This window comes from Aplysia californica, unplaced genomic scaffold (genome assembly GCF_000002075.1).
Source record: "Aplysia californica isolate F4 #8 unplaced genomic scaffold, AplCal3.0 scaffold00424, whole genome shotgun sequence".
NCBI lineage: Eukaryota > Metazoa > Mollusca > Gastropoda > Aplysiida > Aplysiidae > Aplysia > Aplysia californica.
Window position 1 is genome coordinate 39,202 of NW_004797694.1, and position 16,912 is coordinate 56,113.

The window sequence follows — 16,912 nt, forward strand, 5'->3', positions numbered from 1 at the left end:
AGAGAGAGAGAGAGAGAGAGAGAGAGAGAGAGAGAGAGAGAGAGAGAGAGAGAGAGAGAGAGAGAGAGAGAGAGCGGGCTGATTCTTGCAGAGTGTTCGACTGGTGGTTTTGTTGAAGGGGCTCAGTTGGTATGCTTCTCACGTGCACTCCAAAAACACATACCGCTCAAACAAGCTCGCTCTCCATCCCTCTTACTCTCTCTTTGTCCATCTATATGTCTGCCTGCCTGGCTGTCTGTCTGTCCAGAGAGTATTTAATTATATTTTAGTGTCTCTGGTCTGTCTCTGTTTCTGTCTGTCTCTGTCTGTCTCTGTCTGTCTCTGTTTCTGTCTGTCTCTGTCTGTCTCTGTCTGTCTCTGTCTGTCTCTCTTTCTCTCTCTCTCTCTCTCTTTCTCTCTCTCTCTCTCTCTCTCTCTCTCTCTGTCTGTCTGTCTGTCTCTCTCTCTTCTCCTTCTTCTCCTTCTTTTCTTCCTCCTCCCCGTCCTCTTCTTCTTCTTCTTGTGCTGTTCTGTTGCTGCCACTCGGTCGATGAGCAAAGGGACGTAACAAATAAATTACATAATCTTTAAAAAGTATATTTTAGTTACCTCCCATTGACAACTACCGGTCGACGTTTTCTGGAGTTATCGAGTAAGAGTTATCGCTCCTGTTGACAAATATGGCTGCCAATTGTAAACAACCAGTTGCAAAATGATCAGTCGATGCGTTTGAGCTTGTAGTTCCTTGAGTTCCCCTCCCTCTTTTTAGGAAAAGAAACAGCCGTTGTCCTGAAAAAATGCCTTTAGGGCTAGACACATCTCGGTTTTATGCTGACAAGTCTAGACAACTTGAAATTCAGCTCCTGGTAAAGTTACAATCATTTTAATCGATGCACACTATGATACTATAGACACAGTTTTATAGCATCTAGATTATAGGCTATATCCTGTATTCTGTATACTATGGAAATATAATTGCCTAGGCCTATTTATTTTATTAAAGGGACTAGATATCTATTTCTTCTAATGCTCAGGAAAATGAACTTGACCTCTATTTCTCCGAATGGTTTTAGTTCTAGATTTTTTGGTTATTTGAGAGATTTCGGCGTCATATCTTTCTCTTTATTCATTCTGCCATTCTGCTAGGACTGGGAGGAAGCAATTTTTTGCATCTAATCAATTTCTAGAGCTACAGAGATTTTTGAATGTCTGAATATTCAGATACTTCAATTGTGGTTATGCCAATGTTCTCGGACTACTTCATTTGGAAATGCCTTCGGAAGGAACTGTGAGAAAACAAGACTGCTCGACTTTGGCAGTAACCTATTTTGCGTTTAGTCGCCCCTAAAGCAAAATTAAAATCCTTCATTCAAACAAAAAAATTCCTCCATCCCCCCTCCCTCACACTTAATACATTGGCCTACACACACACACACACACACACACACACACACACACACACACACACACACACACACACACACATGCGTGGGCCACTCCATTCGCAAATAACTAACAATATCTCGAGAGCGGTAAACCATTAGGAGAAATAGAGTTCAAGTTTATTTTCCAGAGCGTTCGGAGAAATAGAGCCGGCCTTTTTTCAATTTAAATTATTGCCTCCAGTTTAAACCAATAAATGCTCTTTCGAATTCTAGATATAATGGGCCAAGGGTTCGTCAAGTCTGTTCAGTTCAGAAGATCTTTGTAGATATTTGAAATCCCCCCCCCCCCCCAAACAACAACAATTTTTTAACACTTAATAATTTGCCTGTATTACTTGACCTGTAATGTCAGAATTTGGCAACTTGAGTTTTAATATGATAGCTTTCCTTTGGTGTTTTGGTCTATGTACCACGTTACTATCTTTTTAAGCTTAAATTCTTTGCAGCTCCTGTCAAATACTTTCCTTTGTATATTGTGAGGCATTCATCTTTTCTTCATGGATTAAATTCCCTCCTCTTTTTCTTTATAGGGCCTACTATAACTATTCCGTACCTTTTGCCAGAGCCAATTGAAAATATGAGGAGTATCCATTGTTTAATATTCTGGTGACCTTTAGGTGCATCTTTGGATTGGCAGTTCTTGTTTTCATCTTTGTAGTCTAGTGTAGTTTAGTTACTATAAATGGAAGTTTAAAAAAAAAGCATTTTGATTAATTTGAATTGACATTGTTTTGTCTTTTCTCATTTCTCATATATACTGCGTTTTCCCCAAAGTGTAACTACATCGTAATGTTGATCAGAGGTTCTTTACAGTAAAAATGACATTGAAATTACTGACATTAAAGCAGTAGATCAGGTGAATGGGAACAGGTGTTTTCTGTCTTCTTTGAAAGATAAAGGCCAAAATATGGCTACTTTTTTATTTTTTATGTGATGCAGAAAGAAGTGTACAGAAGATGTAGGTAAGATGTTTACAGGAATGGCCTGAAGGTTATGCAAAAGACCAGGTGAGGCATGATGGAGAATCTGCTGTAGAAGTTTACAATATGAGAAACTGAATTGTAATAACTTGCTATTGCTTTGGAGTGAAAAACTCTTGTTTATGTGATGAAAGTAGTGAATCAAATCGAATGCATCATGATAAACATTTTTTAAAGGATCTAAATAATCACACTTCACTGCAGTGTATAGCTAAGAAAATTCTCCTGCGTTTTCAGAGGAAAGATGAGCGGATTGCATCACTGGAAACAGAAAATGCGATGCTGTATTTAAAACTGGCCAACTTGCGTGGAGAGGTCTCCTCGGCCAAAGAAGAAGCGTCTGCATCTAACGCTGTTCTGGAGACTGGAGACCGTTTTAAAATGAATGTGAAGCAGAGAGCTGGCCAGCTCTGTCTGGAGGCGCAGGTATATAAATATATATGTGCAATGACACTGGGTTGTGGCTTTTAGACAATTGTTTTCTTTCAAGCTTTGGCTTCATATCTATGTCTGTTTGACGTAATATTTGTGTACTCATTAATGCACCTTGACTGTTGACTTTCCTGCTAATGCATTTCATTAACTTCTGAGCAGTCTGAGTCTGAGGGTGTATGGTTGGCGGGTGCTCCGGTGTGGTTTGCTCCTTCTTTCCTATCGAACATCTGTCGTCCTGATCTCTCCTCCTTCTTTATTTTGTTTGTTACTCTCTTGTAGCACCTCTAATCTTCGGCACTTAATTATGACCTATTGTGTTGCAAGTGCCTTAAAACTCTTACTGAAAAACCCCCCAAAAAAAACAAAATGAGTCTGAGGAGCAGCATCCGTGATGTTGCCTTTGCTGCTGAGCAGTGTGTGGAGAACTTTTACTGAACATTTCCATCTTTCTCCTGAGACATTGTATCCCTCTTAGCACAGGTTAACCCTGACTTGCAGGGTCAAAGCAGCCAGCCTCCTAAATTATCTAAATTAATGAGTGTCAATGGGGGCATAAAACTTATACTATTCCTTTTTTTCTCAGTATGAGATAAAGCTCTCGAGGCCTAAATAATGTTGATGATGTTAGCGACAACAATTTTTTTTTCTTTAAATGACATCAGTCATGGCTCATGGATTTCCCTTAGTTTTTGCTTCTCTGCTTACCGGAATATTTTTCTTTGGTTGTTTTCAGCATTGTCACAGCAGAAACTAGTGCTGCTGTTCAAGATCATTTGTAAAGCAGAAGCAGATGAAGCACAATAAGAGATTTATGTATTAAAATATCCCCAAACTTTATCCCTCAAGTATCTTGTCTCATCATGTTTCTATGTGCTTTTCAGAATTTAAAGTCTGAACTCTCCAAGATTCGTGCTCTTGCCTTGGACATGCCTCATCAGATTGGGCAGTTCCTTCAGAGAGCAAAAACTGTTGTTCAGCATCACAGCGCAGAGTTCCAGTCTCACTCCTCAAACATAACTGGTGAGTAGAAACAGTACAACTATGTGCTTAGCCTTTAACCCATTGAACTCTCTGTACCGAAATATCAGTATGAATGCAACGCTACAAATGCCTTAGGGTATGGAAATATTGGTATAACACACCCACCTTAATATGACATGTGTTTACTGAAAAAGAACTCAAATACAAAACAACAGCATCAATATGCCCAGCATAGTGATATTACAAACTAGCAAAAAGGAGATAAATAGATAAGATCAACGCTAAAACGAGCTGTAGAAAAGTATACCTAAAAATCAGTGTAATTACTCGGGTGTTCAGAGTATAAAGGGTTAAACTTTCCTCTCCCCCCCCCCCTCCAATCTGATTGAAACTAGGATGTTCAGTAGGTCCGTCTCTGGGATTATTCTTGTCATCAAAAAGATATTGCTTGTGACCCCCAGAATGTCACCTGTATTATACCACTGAAACTAAGATGTTCAGTAGGTCAGTCTCAGGGATTTTTCTTGTCATCAAAAAGATATTGCTTGTGAGACCCAGAATATCACCTGTATTATACTACAAGTGTACCAGTCTTCTCTCCCCTCTGCTGTCCCCAGCCCTGGCCGACCAAGTGTGCCAGTTACAGAACACTCTGAGTGACATCACCGACCAACATGCCCGAGAGAAACGGAGGAGGCAAGAGTTGCACAACCTTCTCATGGTACGTGATGCTCTTGGATAGGGTGGTAGAGATAACGCTCTTATACCCCCCGGGGCGATGCTACTGACTGAAGTGTCTTTAGGCCATACCCTAAGGGTATACCCTCACCTACATTATCATGGCTGATAAAAAAACTTACCTCTGATTGAAGATTATGCTCTACGAATGCTTATAGTCCTGAATAGATAATCTAATGAAGATGACCATTTGTTAGATTACAGGTAGGGTCAAGAAAACATTAAATAAACATGTCCATATACAAGGGATTTCTTTTTGCCACGACACATATTTATTACTAGAAAGTGCAAAGACTAGTGTTTGTTCATAGAGAAAGTACAGTTAGTTATAGACTTCACAATGTATGTCCGGTTCAAATGCTGTTCCTCATATTCAAGTGTCCTAAGTATGGATGAGTGCTTCATGCTGAATGTTTTTATTTTACAAGTTTTTTAAATGTATCTCAAAGGAATTTCATATTTCCGCAGGAACTCCGTGGAAATATTAGAGTTCATGGAAGATTGAGGCCGCTCATGGAGTTTGATGGAGAAAATGAGGATGTCTCTACTTTAGGAAGGTGAAAAATCTAACTATTCCACCGATGCTTATAATAAATGAAATATTTTATTGCACCTGTTTTTCTCGGTTACTGTCCTCTTGATTATTCTGCCTATGTTTTCTATTTTTATGTCTCTGTTGTATTGTATGTTTATTTGTCAGTTGTCTCAATGAATGAGAATTGTAAGCATTACGTTCATGTTTACCTTTGAGGAAATCAAGTGATGTATACATGCCATTGCTCCATGTATGAATTCTCTATGTGCAGTTTAGTGTCTCATCACCTTAGCAAAATCATTCTGAGAATAGAAAAAAAATTCTTGCAGGCTTATGTTTCAATCACTGTCTGTTTTGTGTTTGTATCTACAGGCCTGGCACTAAGTCTGAGGTGGTTGTTCACTATGTGGATGATGTAAGTGTGTCCAGAGAGGAACAGAGAGGAACAGAGGGGGATTTGTAATGAACTGTCACTCAGAAATAAGCATATACTTTTAAATTTAGAAGGTTAAATGTGCATAAAAAGGTAACTTTTTTGTTGCTGATACCAAGTTTTCCACGGCTGATGTTTACATTGCTTTCGAAGGAGAAGTGAATCAAAGAGCAGCTAAAAACAGTTTAGTGTGGAGAACTATTTTGCACTTCTGTCCCAGCATTTTCCAGGGGTATCTTTGTATAACAAGTCTTTGGCTGTGAGGCATATACAGTCGGTGATGTTTAGGTTTTATTGTAAATGCAATGGAATGTGTTTGAATATGTGGACAGTAGTCATTTCCCATTTCTACAAGAAGAGTTACAATCAGAATAATGAGTATGTATCTAGCTTAACATTAATATTGTTTATATTTTTGTTCATTTATATTATGCTTGCGACTGTAAGCCTGTTTGTGAATGCAAGCATACTGCATGTGTGTGCATGTTTGTGTGTGTGTTTGTGTGTGCGTGTGTGCATGTGTGTGTATGTGTGTACGTGGTGAAACACCAAACCAATGTGCCAGTATCTGGACAATAAAGATACATATCTTATACCTCTTATCTTATCTTATGAAGTGTGATCTTTTTCTCTTCAGGAGAACGTCTGTGTCCGCACCAGCAAGCACAACAAAGTCTTTGAATATGAAAGGTAAAACAATCAGGCAGGCGCCTAATCCGGAAAAGGCGTATTACACCGATTTTTGTAATACTAAGTTGTAAAGATCATGGTGTCTACATTTCGGCAGGAATATGAGCAAAAGAAACTCCATGAATCATCATCTCATGTGGAGTGGAACAAGTGGATCAGTGTTGGGTCTGTCTAGGGTTCAAACGTAAAGTCTTATTGTCATAATTTTGGCAGATTAACCAATAATCTTTCATTTTTGGATCACACAAGATTTGCTTATTTTTATATTTTGATTTGATTTTTGCTCAAATTCTGATCTCAGACGTACAGAATTCTGTTTAATTTAGACTCTTGTTTTCATGAGACCAAAACCTCTCAGAGCAAATTTACTTTTGTAAGCAGAGATGAAGTGTGTGAAGGAAAACAGACGAATGCCTGCTTTTTTATATTTTTGTTATCCTGAAGAATAGAAAAGTTTAATATATAGATCTGATTTTTTAAAATCCCTGTCGTACTGTCCAATGTGTATTGTTCAACTTTTGTTGTTCATTGTTTATTTTTCAATGTGTATTGTTCAATGTGTACTGTTCAATGTGTATTGTTCAATGTGTATTGTTCAGCATTTATTGTTCTATGTGTATTGTTCAATGTGTATTGTTCAACGTTTGTTGTTCAATGTGTGTTGTTCAATATGTATTGTTCAACATTGGTTGTTCAATGTGTATTGTTCAATGTGTATTGTTCAATGTGTATTGTTCAACATTTGTTGTTCAATGTGTATTGTTCAATGTGTACTGTTCAATGTGTACTGTTCAATGTGTACTGTTCAATGTGTACTGTTCAATGTGTACTGTTCAATGTGTACTGTTCAATGTGTGTTGTCCAATGTGTGTTGTCCAATGTGTATTGTCCAATGTGTATTGTCCAATGTGTGTTGTTCAATGTGTATTGTTCAATGTGTATTGTTCAATGTGTATTGTCCAATGTGTGTTGTTCAATGTGTGTTGTTCAATGTGTATTGCTCAATGTGTACTGTTCAATGTGTACTGTTCAATGTGTACTGTTCAATGTGTATTGTTCAATATGTACTGTTCAATGTGTGTTGTTCAATGTGTGTTGTTCAATGTGTGTTGTCCAATGTGTATTGTCCAATGTGTATTGTTCAATGTGTATTGTTCAATATATGTTGTTTTGTTCTGACCAGAGTGTACAGCCCCAGTGAGAAGCAGGAATCTGTGTTTGATGAAGTACAACCCATGCTCACCTCCCTGCTGGATGGGTGAGAAGTTTATTTTGTCTTGCTCTCTTTCGAACACTGCTGAAAGCCAGTTCCCGACAGCAGTGCTTTCTTGTCCTATCTCCATTTTTAATAACAGTGAAAACAGATCATAACAAAGAGTGGATTTAAGAAGAAGTCACGTTTTCAATGTAAAAAAAAAAATGAAGATAGGACAAGAAAGCACTGAGGTCACAAGTTATTGATCTTCCTTTCTCACTTTTTGTGTTTTCTTATTGCACATGATGTTACATTGTTACCATGTAGCTTGTGATGTTGTATCCTTTCCTGCTTTATCTTGTCTTATCTCAATATTACACTTTTGTCTTACATTTATTGATACTGAGTCAGCATATCTAGATATCTTATTGTTATTGTTAGACATCCTGTTTAATGATCACAAGCGATGACTCTTCATTGTAAGCCTTTGTGCACATTTTTCTTTATTGAATTTATCATAATTTGCCATGAGCTAATGTTATTTTCGGTGTACTGCACTTTGCCTAACTCATCATTCTTAGATTTAGGCTGACATCTTTGTGGTGTGTATCTAGTCTTTGCTGAGATTATCATCTTTTATGCATAGGCTTACATTAAAATTTGTTTTGTATGTTTTACTCTCTCAAAGGTACAACATCTGCATTATGGCGTATGGGCAGACAGGAAGTGGGAAAACTCACACCATGCTCGGCAGTCACCGCAATGACGACTACAACCCGAGCCAAGACCCGCATCCTGATGAAGGAGTCATACCGAGAGCTACGCGAGAACTGTTCAGGTTTGAGGGCACATACAAGCATGTCAGGGTTGGGAGATAGCCAAGGATATACGTGGTGTGTTCTGACAAAATGAGTTACTTCTCAGATTCAAGCCTTAAGGAAATAGATACATCACGCTTATTGGTGAAGTTTTTACAATTTATAAATTTGAAATAATATAATATTGGTTTTTTGGAAAATCTACAAATTTGACCCTAATATCGATTTTTGGCCAGTATCTCCATTTGTGGGTCGCGAGAAGTAAATCATTTTGCCAGCACGCCTCAAATAGGAACACTGTTGGTCAACACTGTAGCTGACTGATCTGCTGTAGATTAAAGTGCTGCATCATCTTATTCTTCCTTTCTACCTGTAAATTCTGTGCTGTGTGTGATGTTGGGAGGTGCGGAAAGGTTTCCTGCGTTGGTTCTTCAATAGAGCGTATCATTTCCCCATCATATGGATAGAGGTGTGTTACTTTGGTTCTTCAATAGAGCGTATCATTTCCCCATCATATGGATAGAGGTGTGTTACTTGGGTTCTTCAAAAGAATGTATCATTTCCCCATCATATGGATAGAGGTGTGTTACTTGGGTTCTTCAATAGAACGTATCATTTCTCCAACATGTTTATAAAGGTAAGGTTCCTGGGTTCTTCAATAGAATATGTATCATTTCCCCAACATGTAGATAGAGGTTTCTTTCTTTGTTTCTTCAATAGAACCTATCATTTCTACAACATAGAGGTAGAGGTCACAGCTTGCAGGTCTTGTCCCTCCGCTAACTCCGTCTGCTGTCATCCTTTTCCCAACCCTTGTGGAACTGTGTTGAGTCAGTGCCCTCTCTTGTTAGCTCTGTGGAACATGTTGATCTATCAGAGTTCTTGGCCCAAGATATATTTGAGCTCAATGAGAGATGTATGATTGTGAGCAGTGATCAGATACGTCTATTGTCCACTGAGTAGTTTGTGTTATGCTGAGAGACGCTTTAGTGTATGCAAATACTCTGTGTGTGTGTGTGTGTGTGTGTGTGTGTGTGTGTGTGTGTGTGTGTGTGTGTGTGTGTGTGTGTGTGTGTGTGTGTGTGTGTGTGTGGATGTGGATGTGGATGTGTTCATGTGTGTGTGTGGGGGGGGGGGGGGGGGTAGGTGTAAGGGTGTGTGGTTTTTTTTAATATTTGGGATCGGAAAGGGAGGGGTAAGGCAAAGAATAAGTTAATAATAGGGAGAGAGTGAGGGAGGTGTATGCTAGATCTCATGGCTTTCTGAAAATGCTCTTTCATCTGATAATTATCTGTCTCCTCTCACATAAAGTTTTTTCCCATTATAGACCTCCTCTTGCAGTGTATTTTGTACTGTGGTTGATCTCATCTTGTGATGTCTTTGTCAGGCTGATTGAGGAGAAGGCGCCCGGCACCCACTCGATCGAGGTGTCGGTGGTAGAGGTGTACAACAACGACATCCGTGACCTTCTCAGCAGCGACCCCAACGCCAAGCACGATGTCATCACCGGGGGCGACGGACAACTCAGTATACCTACCGTCATCTCGAAGTAAGTGTCCCACTGCTGTATACATGAATATTTGAATGCTTGAATGTAAAACTGGGGTCTTAGGAAGTCAGGGTGCTCCATGCTTCCTTGCCCCTCTTCATTAGGGTCCTTTTCAGTTTGGGCAGGCTGATTGTCTCCATCATCAGCCGTATATAACAAATTAGTATACCTACTATCACCTCGAAGTGACATACTTCTTTATGAGGCTTCACGAATAAAAAATGCTGAAACCAAGAGAGAAGCCCGCAAGTAGCACACACCCACAAATGGAAGAGGAGCCTTTAAATGTTCAAAATGTGGCAAACTATTCTCTGCTAGAATTTATCACATCAGCCGCAGCAGAAGCCATAAATGATCGTAAAACCTTTAATTCTTCAAATTCTTCAGTTTCACTGAAGAAATATTCTCCTCTGTGGATGTATTGGTCTTTGTCAGACATTGATAGACGAGCTATTGTTATTTTCTTTGTTTAACTGCTCAGTACAGCCACAGTCATCTCAAAGTGTGATGATTTATTTGTTGTATATAACAGCTAGGTATATCTCCCATCACTTTGGCACGAATTATTTGTCTGTTATATACTTGTGCTATATATACATTTCTGCTTATATGCTGATATGTGCTGTAGTGTTCTAGAAGAATATGAGAACTCTTGTTTCTCAACTTTTTTATTCATTCATCCACTTTATTGTGCTTTTTGATAAACCAGTTTAGACTTAAGAGCACAACTCGCCCAAAGTTCCTAACCTGAGATGAAGAAAATGAAAAGTTCCGTACTGTACGTGAAGGGGATGCAAATTTGTTCCTCCATCAGTTCAGGTTTTGAAATAATGTCATATACTGCCATATTTTGTTAAAAAAAACCACCCTCAGTCCCAACTACGCTCACTTTACCTCTGCCTGTAAGACTCTCATCAAACACCTGTCTGATCCACTCTCACCGTACTCTGTCTCATTCCTCGCTCACCTATCCCCACCCCTACCATTACAATACTACCGTACCTAACCTGCAGCCTGTTACCCTCCATTCCAACTCCCACTTGCAATCTTTATCCTAAACCCCCATTTTCTACTCTTTCACCCAACCCCACCTGTTGCTCTCTCCCCTAACCCATGCTCTGATGTTGTTTGCTCATGCTTTCCTTTCAAACATCTATCGTCCTTATCCTCTTTTTTATGTGTTACTCATTTGCAACACCTCTCTAGAATCGTCAGCACTTATATAATTATAACCTGACTGTGTTGCAAGTGTCACAAAACTCTTGCCAAAACTAGCAATAAAACATTACCATTGCCTGTGGTGTTACTTTCTCACCTAACTCCCTCCCATCACTCTCCACCAGGCCTGTGGATGGTTGACGGGTGCTCTGGTGTGGTTTGCTTCTTCTTTCCTATCAAAAGTCTATCGTCTTTGTCTATCCTCCTTCTTTTTTGTGTTTGTTACTCCCTTGTGACATCTCTTCTCTTCGTCACTTATATTTTATATGACCTTATTGTGTTGCAAGTGCCGTAAAACACTTAATAAAACTAAAAACTAAACACCAGGCCTGTGGACACGGTGTACGCCGTCATGTGTTTGGTCCAGCGAGGTCTCCGCACGCGCAGAGAGACAGCCACACTGGTGCACGAACACTCCAGCCGCTCCCACCTCATCGTCACGCTGACCGTCACATCCAAGGCTCCCAGCTTCTTTGCCAAGTCGGCGTCGGTGGACTCCAATTTGTCTGAAGGTGACAACGTCTTAGACTTAGACAGGGGAGATAGTGTCGGGAAATGATTTGACACCAGATCTGGCAGAAATATGTTGACTTGTAGCCCTTGAATCTTGAAGAGTTTTTGTTTTTGAGTAAAAGTGATTTCTCATTTAAATTAAAGCGAGTTTCTATCCTTGAGCAGAATCCATCGGTCAAATAGTTTTCACATAAACACTAAGGTTTTTCAATTGTGTTTCTAAAAGCATATGTGAGGCAACGTGGTGAAATCAGGCTCATGTCAAATTAATGAAAGTGAAGAAACCAGCATTTTTCTGCAAGTTTGAGAATTTTTATTGAATTTTGGGGGTTTTTTGGCTCAGCGCCTTCATGTCCATTAAACTGAAAAAAAGTCAATTAAAGGCATAAACAGTAAATTTTCTGTTTCCACGGACTCTCAAACGAAAGAAACAACTAAACCTAAACAGCCATTTTCTAGCTAATTTTACCTCTGAGACCAGGCAATCGCTACCTCCTTCAATCAAACTTATCTGGACTTGTATTCAAAGATAAATGGATATTTTTTATATTGAAAGCAAGACATGAAAAAGCTTTAAGATGATACCTATAACTCCTTGTGCCCAAAAATTGACGAGGGCCTGATTCCACTGCATCATGTCACACGTATTAGAAGTAAGAATACCTGTGTGAAGTTCTATGAGTTTTGGATCAAATAGATGTTGTATTTCATTGTCAGCGCTTCAAAGTACAGACAGGCACTGATAACACAAACTCATTCAATTTTATATTTCATTTTATTGGTTAACCCAAATTATGGATGTGTCAAATACATTTGTCAATCCTTCTAGTTTTCTTTCGATAATTGTCGACGCTGTGTGGTTTTTATTTCTTTGTTTTTCTTTTTCTCTACGCATGCACCATTTGCCCTCCCAGTGGGTTTGGGTAAGAAAGGTCGCTCGCTGTCACAGACCTGGACGAATGACCAGCTGCAAGGCATAGGTCAAGGTCAGGTGCCAGCCAATCAGCAACCAGTGATACGCACTAAACTACAGCTGGTAGACTTGGCAGGAAGTGAATGTGTTGGTAAGACTGGAGTGTGTCCTTAGCCTTACTTACTGTAATTAAAATCCAAACATGTACAATGTAGTGACCATTTAAACCTCTATGGTCTGCTTGTGTTGATAAAACGAGGGAAACAGTGAATTTTGTCTAGTTAATAGCTCATGTAAGAAAGTATGTGTGTGTTTGTGTGTGTGTGTGGGGGGGGGGGGGGGGAGTATTATGAAGGAGGAAAGGGGGAGGGAGATGGTAGTAGAAGGGGTAAGGACATATTTTTCAAAAATTAAAATGTCCAAACACACTCACCTTCTTAAAAATGTTGTGCTTTATCCTTTAGAGTTGCCATACCTTCTGTAAGAAATGCTCAGCTTTACTTCCAGTTTTGATTGTTAGCTAACAGGAATTGTTTATTTGAGCTTGCTGTAATATATTCTTACCAACCAAAACATCGACACACCTTCAACCTTCGATTCTCCTCTGTGAGCTGTATGTGTCTACACTATGACTTGACCCCTGACTCTCCCTGTGGGTGGTTGGCGGGTGCTCTGGTGTGGTTTGCTTCTTCTTTCCTATAAAACATCTATCATCTTTATCTCCTATCTTTCTTTTTTGTGTTTGTTACTCTTTTGTAACACCTCTAGTCTTCGGCACTTATATGACCTTATTGTGTTGCAAGTGCCGTAAAACTCTTACTCAAACTTTAAAAACTGACTCCCTCTTTCCCACCACCCCCAACCCTCTCAGGCATGTCGGGTGTGAAGGGCGTGGCACTGCGGGAAGCCTCCTTCATCAACAAGAGTCTGTCTGCACTGGCTGATGTCCTCGGAGCACTGGCCGAGCATCGAACACACGTGCCGTACAGGAACTCCCGTCTGACACACTTCCTGCAGGATTCTATCGGTGAGCTCACTTGTCCTGCTCAGGCAATATGTGTTTATAACAAGCATACTATATATCTATGATTTTTTAAAATTCCGCTCAGGTCAGTCAAGAAGAAATGAGATGTACTTCAACTTCGAGAGGAAAAGGAAATCTCAAACTGTTATACAAGAGACGTGTATTGATGTCTAACGAGAGTCAATACAGTGGCACTGTCAGTGGATAATTCTCCGTCTCTGTCTTTATTAATTGGCAAGAGGGGGCTGAATGCAGATATGTCAGTTTTGCTCACATTTGTCTTTTTTTAGTTTTGTTTGTTATCAGTCATGAGGTTTTATTTCACATCTTTAATTCTAAGATTTTACAAGACATTGATAGAACAAAATTTTATAGAACTGCAAATGTTCAATGTAGGTTAAGATTTCTTTATTTGAATAGATAGGTATTTGTGTGTAAGCGAGTTGGATCATCAGGTTTATAACCTTCATAATTTTCTAGAAATGGGTCTGTAAGGGTAATTCCAACTGTTGCAACTTCAGTTATAGATAAAAGTTTATCCCCTCTTTCCCTTTCTTGTACTTGTATAAGTAGGCCTAGTTGGGATGTCATGTACATGAGTTTAGCTTCTCTTTTCTTGACTGTCAACTGAAAAGTTATTTTTAAAATACTTATGAGTTTTTGTTTATAAATCCATTGTCATTTTATTTTTATTTTCTCTGATTCCAAAATCGTGATTTTTTACTCTCGAAATTACTTTTGAAGTTTTAGATTTTCCTGTTGTCACCGTGAATGTTTTTAACTCACTAGAAATTCATTAAATCTGATTCCGGAAATCCAGATAAAAACTTCAGAAGGGAAAGAGCTTGTAATCCCATTTCAACATGCAGGTTAAAAAAAACAACCTTCAGACTTTAAAAAAAAAAAAATCTATGACTATGACACTCACACCTTCTGTAAGTGTTCTCCTATGTGAATCGACAGTGTGCTCAAACCCTGACTAAAGATAAGATGATACTTTATTGTCCCATTGGGAAACTTGTTGTAAAGTGCTGTAAAAAACTAAACTCGTTTTTTGACTCAAACTATGATGAAAGTGCTGTAAAACTCTAAACTCCTTATACATGTCTCAAACCGTGATGAAACTGCTACAAAAAAACTAAACTCCCCGTGTGTGTGTGTCTCAAACCCTGATGAAAGTGCTGTAAAAAACTAAACTCCCCGTGCGTATCTCTCCCTTATGAAAGTGCTGTAAAAAAATAAACTCCCTGTGTGTCTCAAACCCTGATGAAAGTACTGTAAAAAACTAAACTCCCTGTGCAATTCAAACCTTGATGAAAGTGCTGTAAAAAACTAAACTCCCTGTGTGTGTCTCAAACCCTGATGAAAGTGCTGTAAAAACACTAAACTCCCTGTGTGACTCAAACCCTGATGAAAGTGCTGTAAAAAACTAAACTCCCTGTGTGTGTATCTCTCTCCTTGTCCCCTGCAGGAGGTGACGCCAAGCTGCTAGTCCTACTGTGTGTGTCCCCGGCACAGCGCTACATCACCGAGTCGCTCCAGTGTCTGGGCTTTGGTCAGCGGGCCAGGCAGGTGCAGAGAGGACCCACCAAACGCCGTCTGCCATCCTCCGTGGAAAAAGTGACCGCTGCCGATGGACAGAGCAGTAGCAGGATGCGGTCTGGTTCTTCCTCTCGCTAGAAGGATTTTTGTCCCTGCTATTCAACAATATAGGCCTTACTTGAGATTTTGTCTCTGCTACATGTGTAGACAACAATATTATAGGCTTTTCTTGAGATTTTGTCTCTGCTACATGGGTAGACAACAATATAGGCCTTACTTGAGATTTTGTCTCTGCTACATGTGTAGACAACAATATTATAGGCTTTTCTTGAGATTTTGTCTCTACTACATCGAGACCTCAGTGCTTTCTTGTAGTATCTTCATTTTTTTTTTACATTGAAAATGTGACTTTTCTTAAGCTCACTCTTTGGTATGAACTGTTTTCTCTGTTCAATAAAATGGAGATGCAACAAGAAAGCTCTGAGGTTGCAACACGTGTGATGCAACAATATAGGCCTTACGTGAGATTTTGTCTCTACTACATATGTATACAATATAGGCCTCACTTGTGCCAGTGTCAGGTCAAAGGCTACCATTGGGTCATCCATGGTTGGGAAGCTGGTCAATAATATCCAAGTTTGGGCGTCTGATTTAAGAGTGACCCGCATTCTTTCTCCTGGAGAGAGACAGACAGACAGCATGACAGACTAATGCCAGAAACAGAGAGAGACGGACAGAACGAGTATGTGAGTGTGCTTGATGGAATGAGTGAGAGAGTTATTAAACGAAAAGGATAGAGAGAGTGAGAAAGTGAATGATTGAGAGCTTTGGAAGAATATATGCATACAGAGTGAAAAAGGAGGGAAGACTAAGACTTGCTTAGCCGAAGTCAGCCATTTCACTGACAATGCTTCTCTCATTCTCCTACGCCAATACCTGAATTATCAAAAAGTGTGCGGTTTGTTGTAATGTTGTCCTCACACATATATATTATGTAGTCTATATGATATACACATATCTACCTTGAATGATAGCTTTGTGCCTTTTAGTCACAGCAGAGTGAAATTTTGTTCATAACCCAAAAGGGTACTGTTGATATAAATAATATATAAATTAAACTTCCATTCCATACGCGGTTCCGTCCATACAGTTGACTCTCTGCTGTGTCATTTGCCAAGAATAAATCAACCTAGAAACATATACTGTATAGAGTTGTTTTGTTTCTGTTGTTCGTGATCTTGTCACAGAAGGACTGTAGAGTAGACTTTTGCTGCTGTCACAGAGTGATGGGGGACTCTCCTGGTCTAGAGGTACGGTGTTCCCCTTTCATTCAATAGGTCTCGGGTTTGAATTCCGAAAGTGACGAAAGATTTTCTCTAAAGTTTTCTTTCATCTCCTTTCCTACTCTCTCTCTCTCTAGTCATGTTCTTTTGTCTGCTTTCATCTCTACTTTCTGCTTCCTCCCTTCTCTAGATTCCTCTCTCTTTCTGCTGCTACTTCTTGGCTCAATCTTACTGCTGTCTTTTCAGCCACACCCCTGATCTTAGAGTAGGTAAAATCGAACACCTAGCCTTCTCAGATAAGGATGAAAAAATCGATGAGGTCCTGTGGGCAAATTGCGCTCGTTAAAGATTCCTTAATGGTCCTATATAATCGATAAGAGCAGGCTTCAGCTGCCAACCAAGCAAAATAAAAAATTTATTCCTTCCAAAGCTGAAAACAACCAACTAGCGTCCTACACGCTTATATGATCCTTACGCTGTTGCAAGTGCCGTAAAACCTCTTTCCAAAACAAAACAGAATGTTGGTATGTAACAAAACTATCCAGTGTAAGAGACAGGTGGCTTTGTGGAATGTAACAAGCACAGGCTCAAACTCCAATCACAGAGCAGTAAGCCACTATATTGTTTTAACAACTGTGTCG

General features: G+C 39.4%; 1 protein-coding gene across 2 annotated transcripts; it reads left to right on the plus strand.

The window, feature by feature from the left end:
- The first annotated feature begins 660 nt into the window (after window positions 1–660).
- Window positions 661–16,188, plus strand: LOC101846443 (kinesin-like protein KIF25). 2 transcript variants are annotated; one of them, XM_005104536.3, is made up of 14 exons: window positions 661–845; window positions 2,642–2,830; window positions 3,721–3,859; window positions 4,438–4,541; window positions 5,027–5,115; window positions 5,466–5,508; window positions 6,164–6,216; window positions 7,400–7,474; window positions 8,100–8,249; window positions 9,617–9,778; window positions 11,324–11,508; window positions 12,424–12,573; window positions 13,294–13,449; window positions 14,918–16,188. In XM_005104536.3, the coding sequence occupies exons 1-14, from the start codon at window positions 777–779 to the stop codon at window positions 15,124–15,126; spliced, it is 1,773 nt and encodes a 590-aa protein (XP_005104593.1). In that variant the 5' UTR covers window positions 661–776; the 3' UTR covers window positions 15,127–16,188. The 2 variants fall into 2 exon arrangements, with proteins under 2 accessions (XP_005104593.1, XP_012941449.1); XM_013085995.2 differs by lacking the exon at window positions 661–845 and having other exon boundaries at window positions 1,727–2,830.
- Window positions 16,189–16,912: the final 724 nt, after the last annotated feature.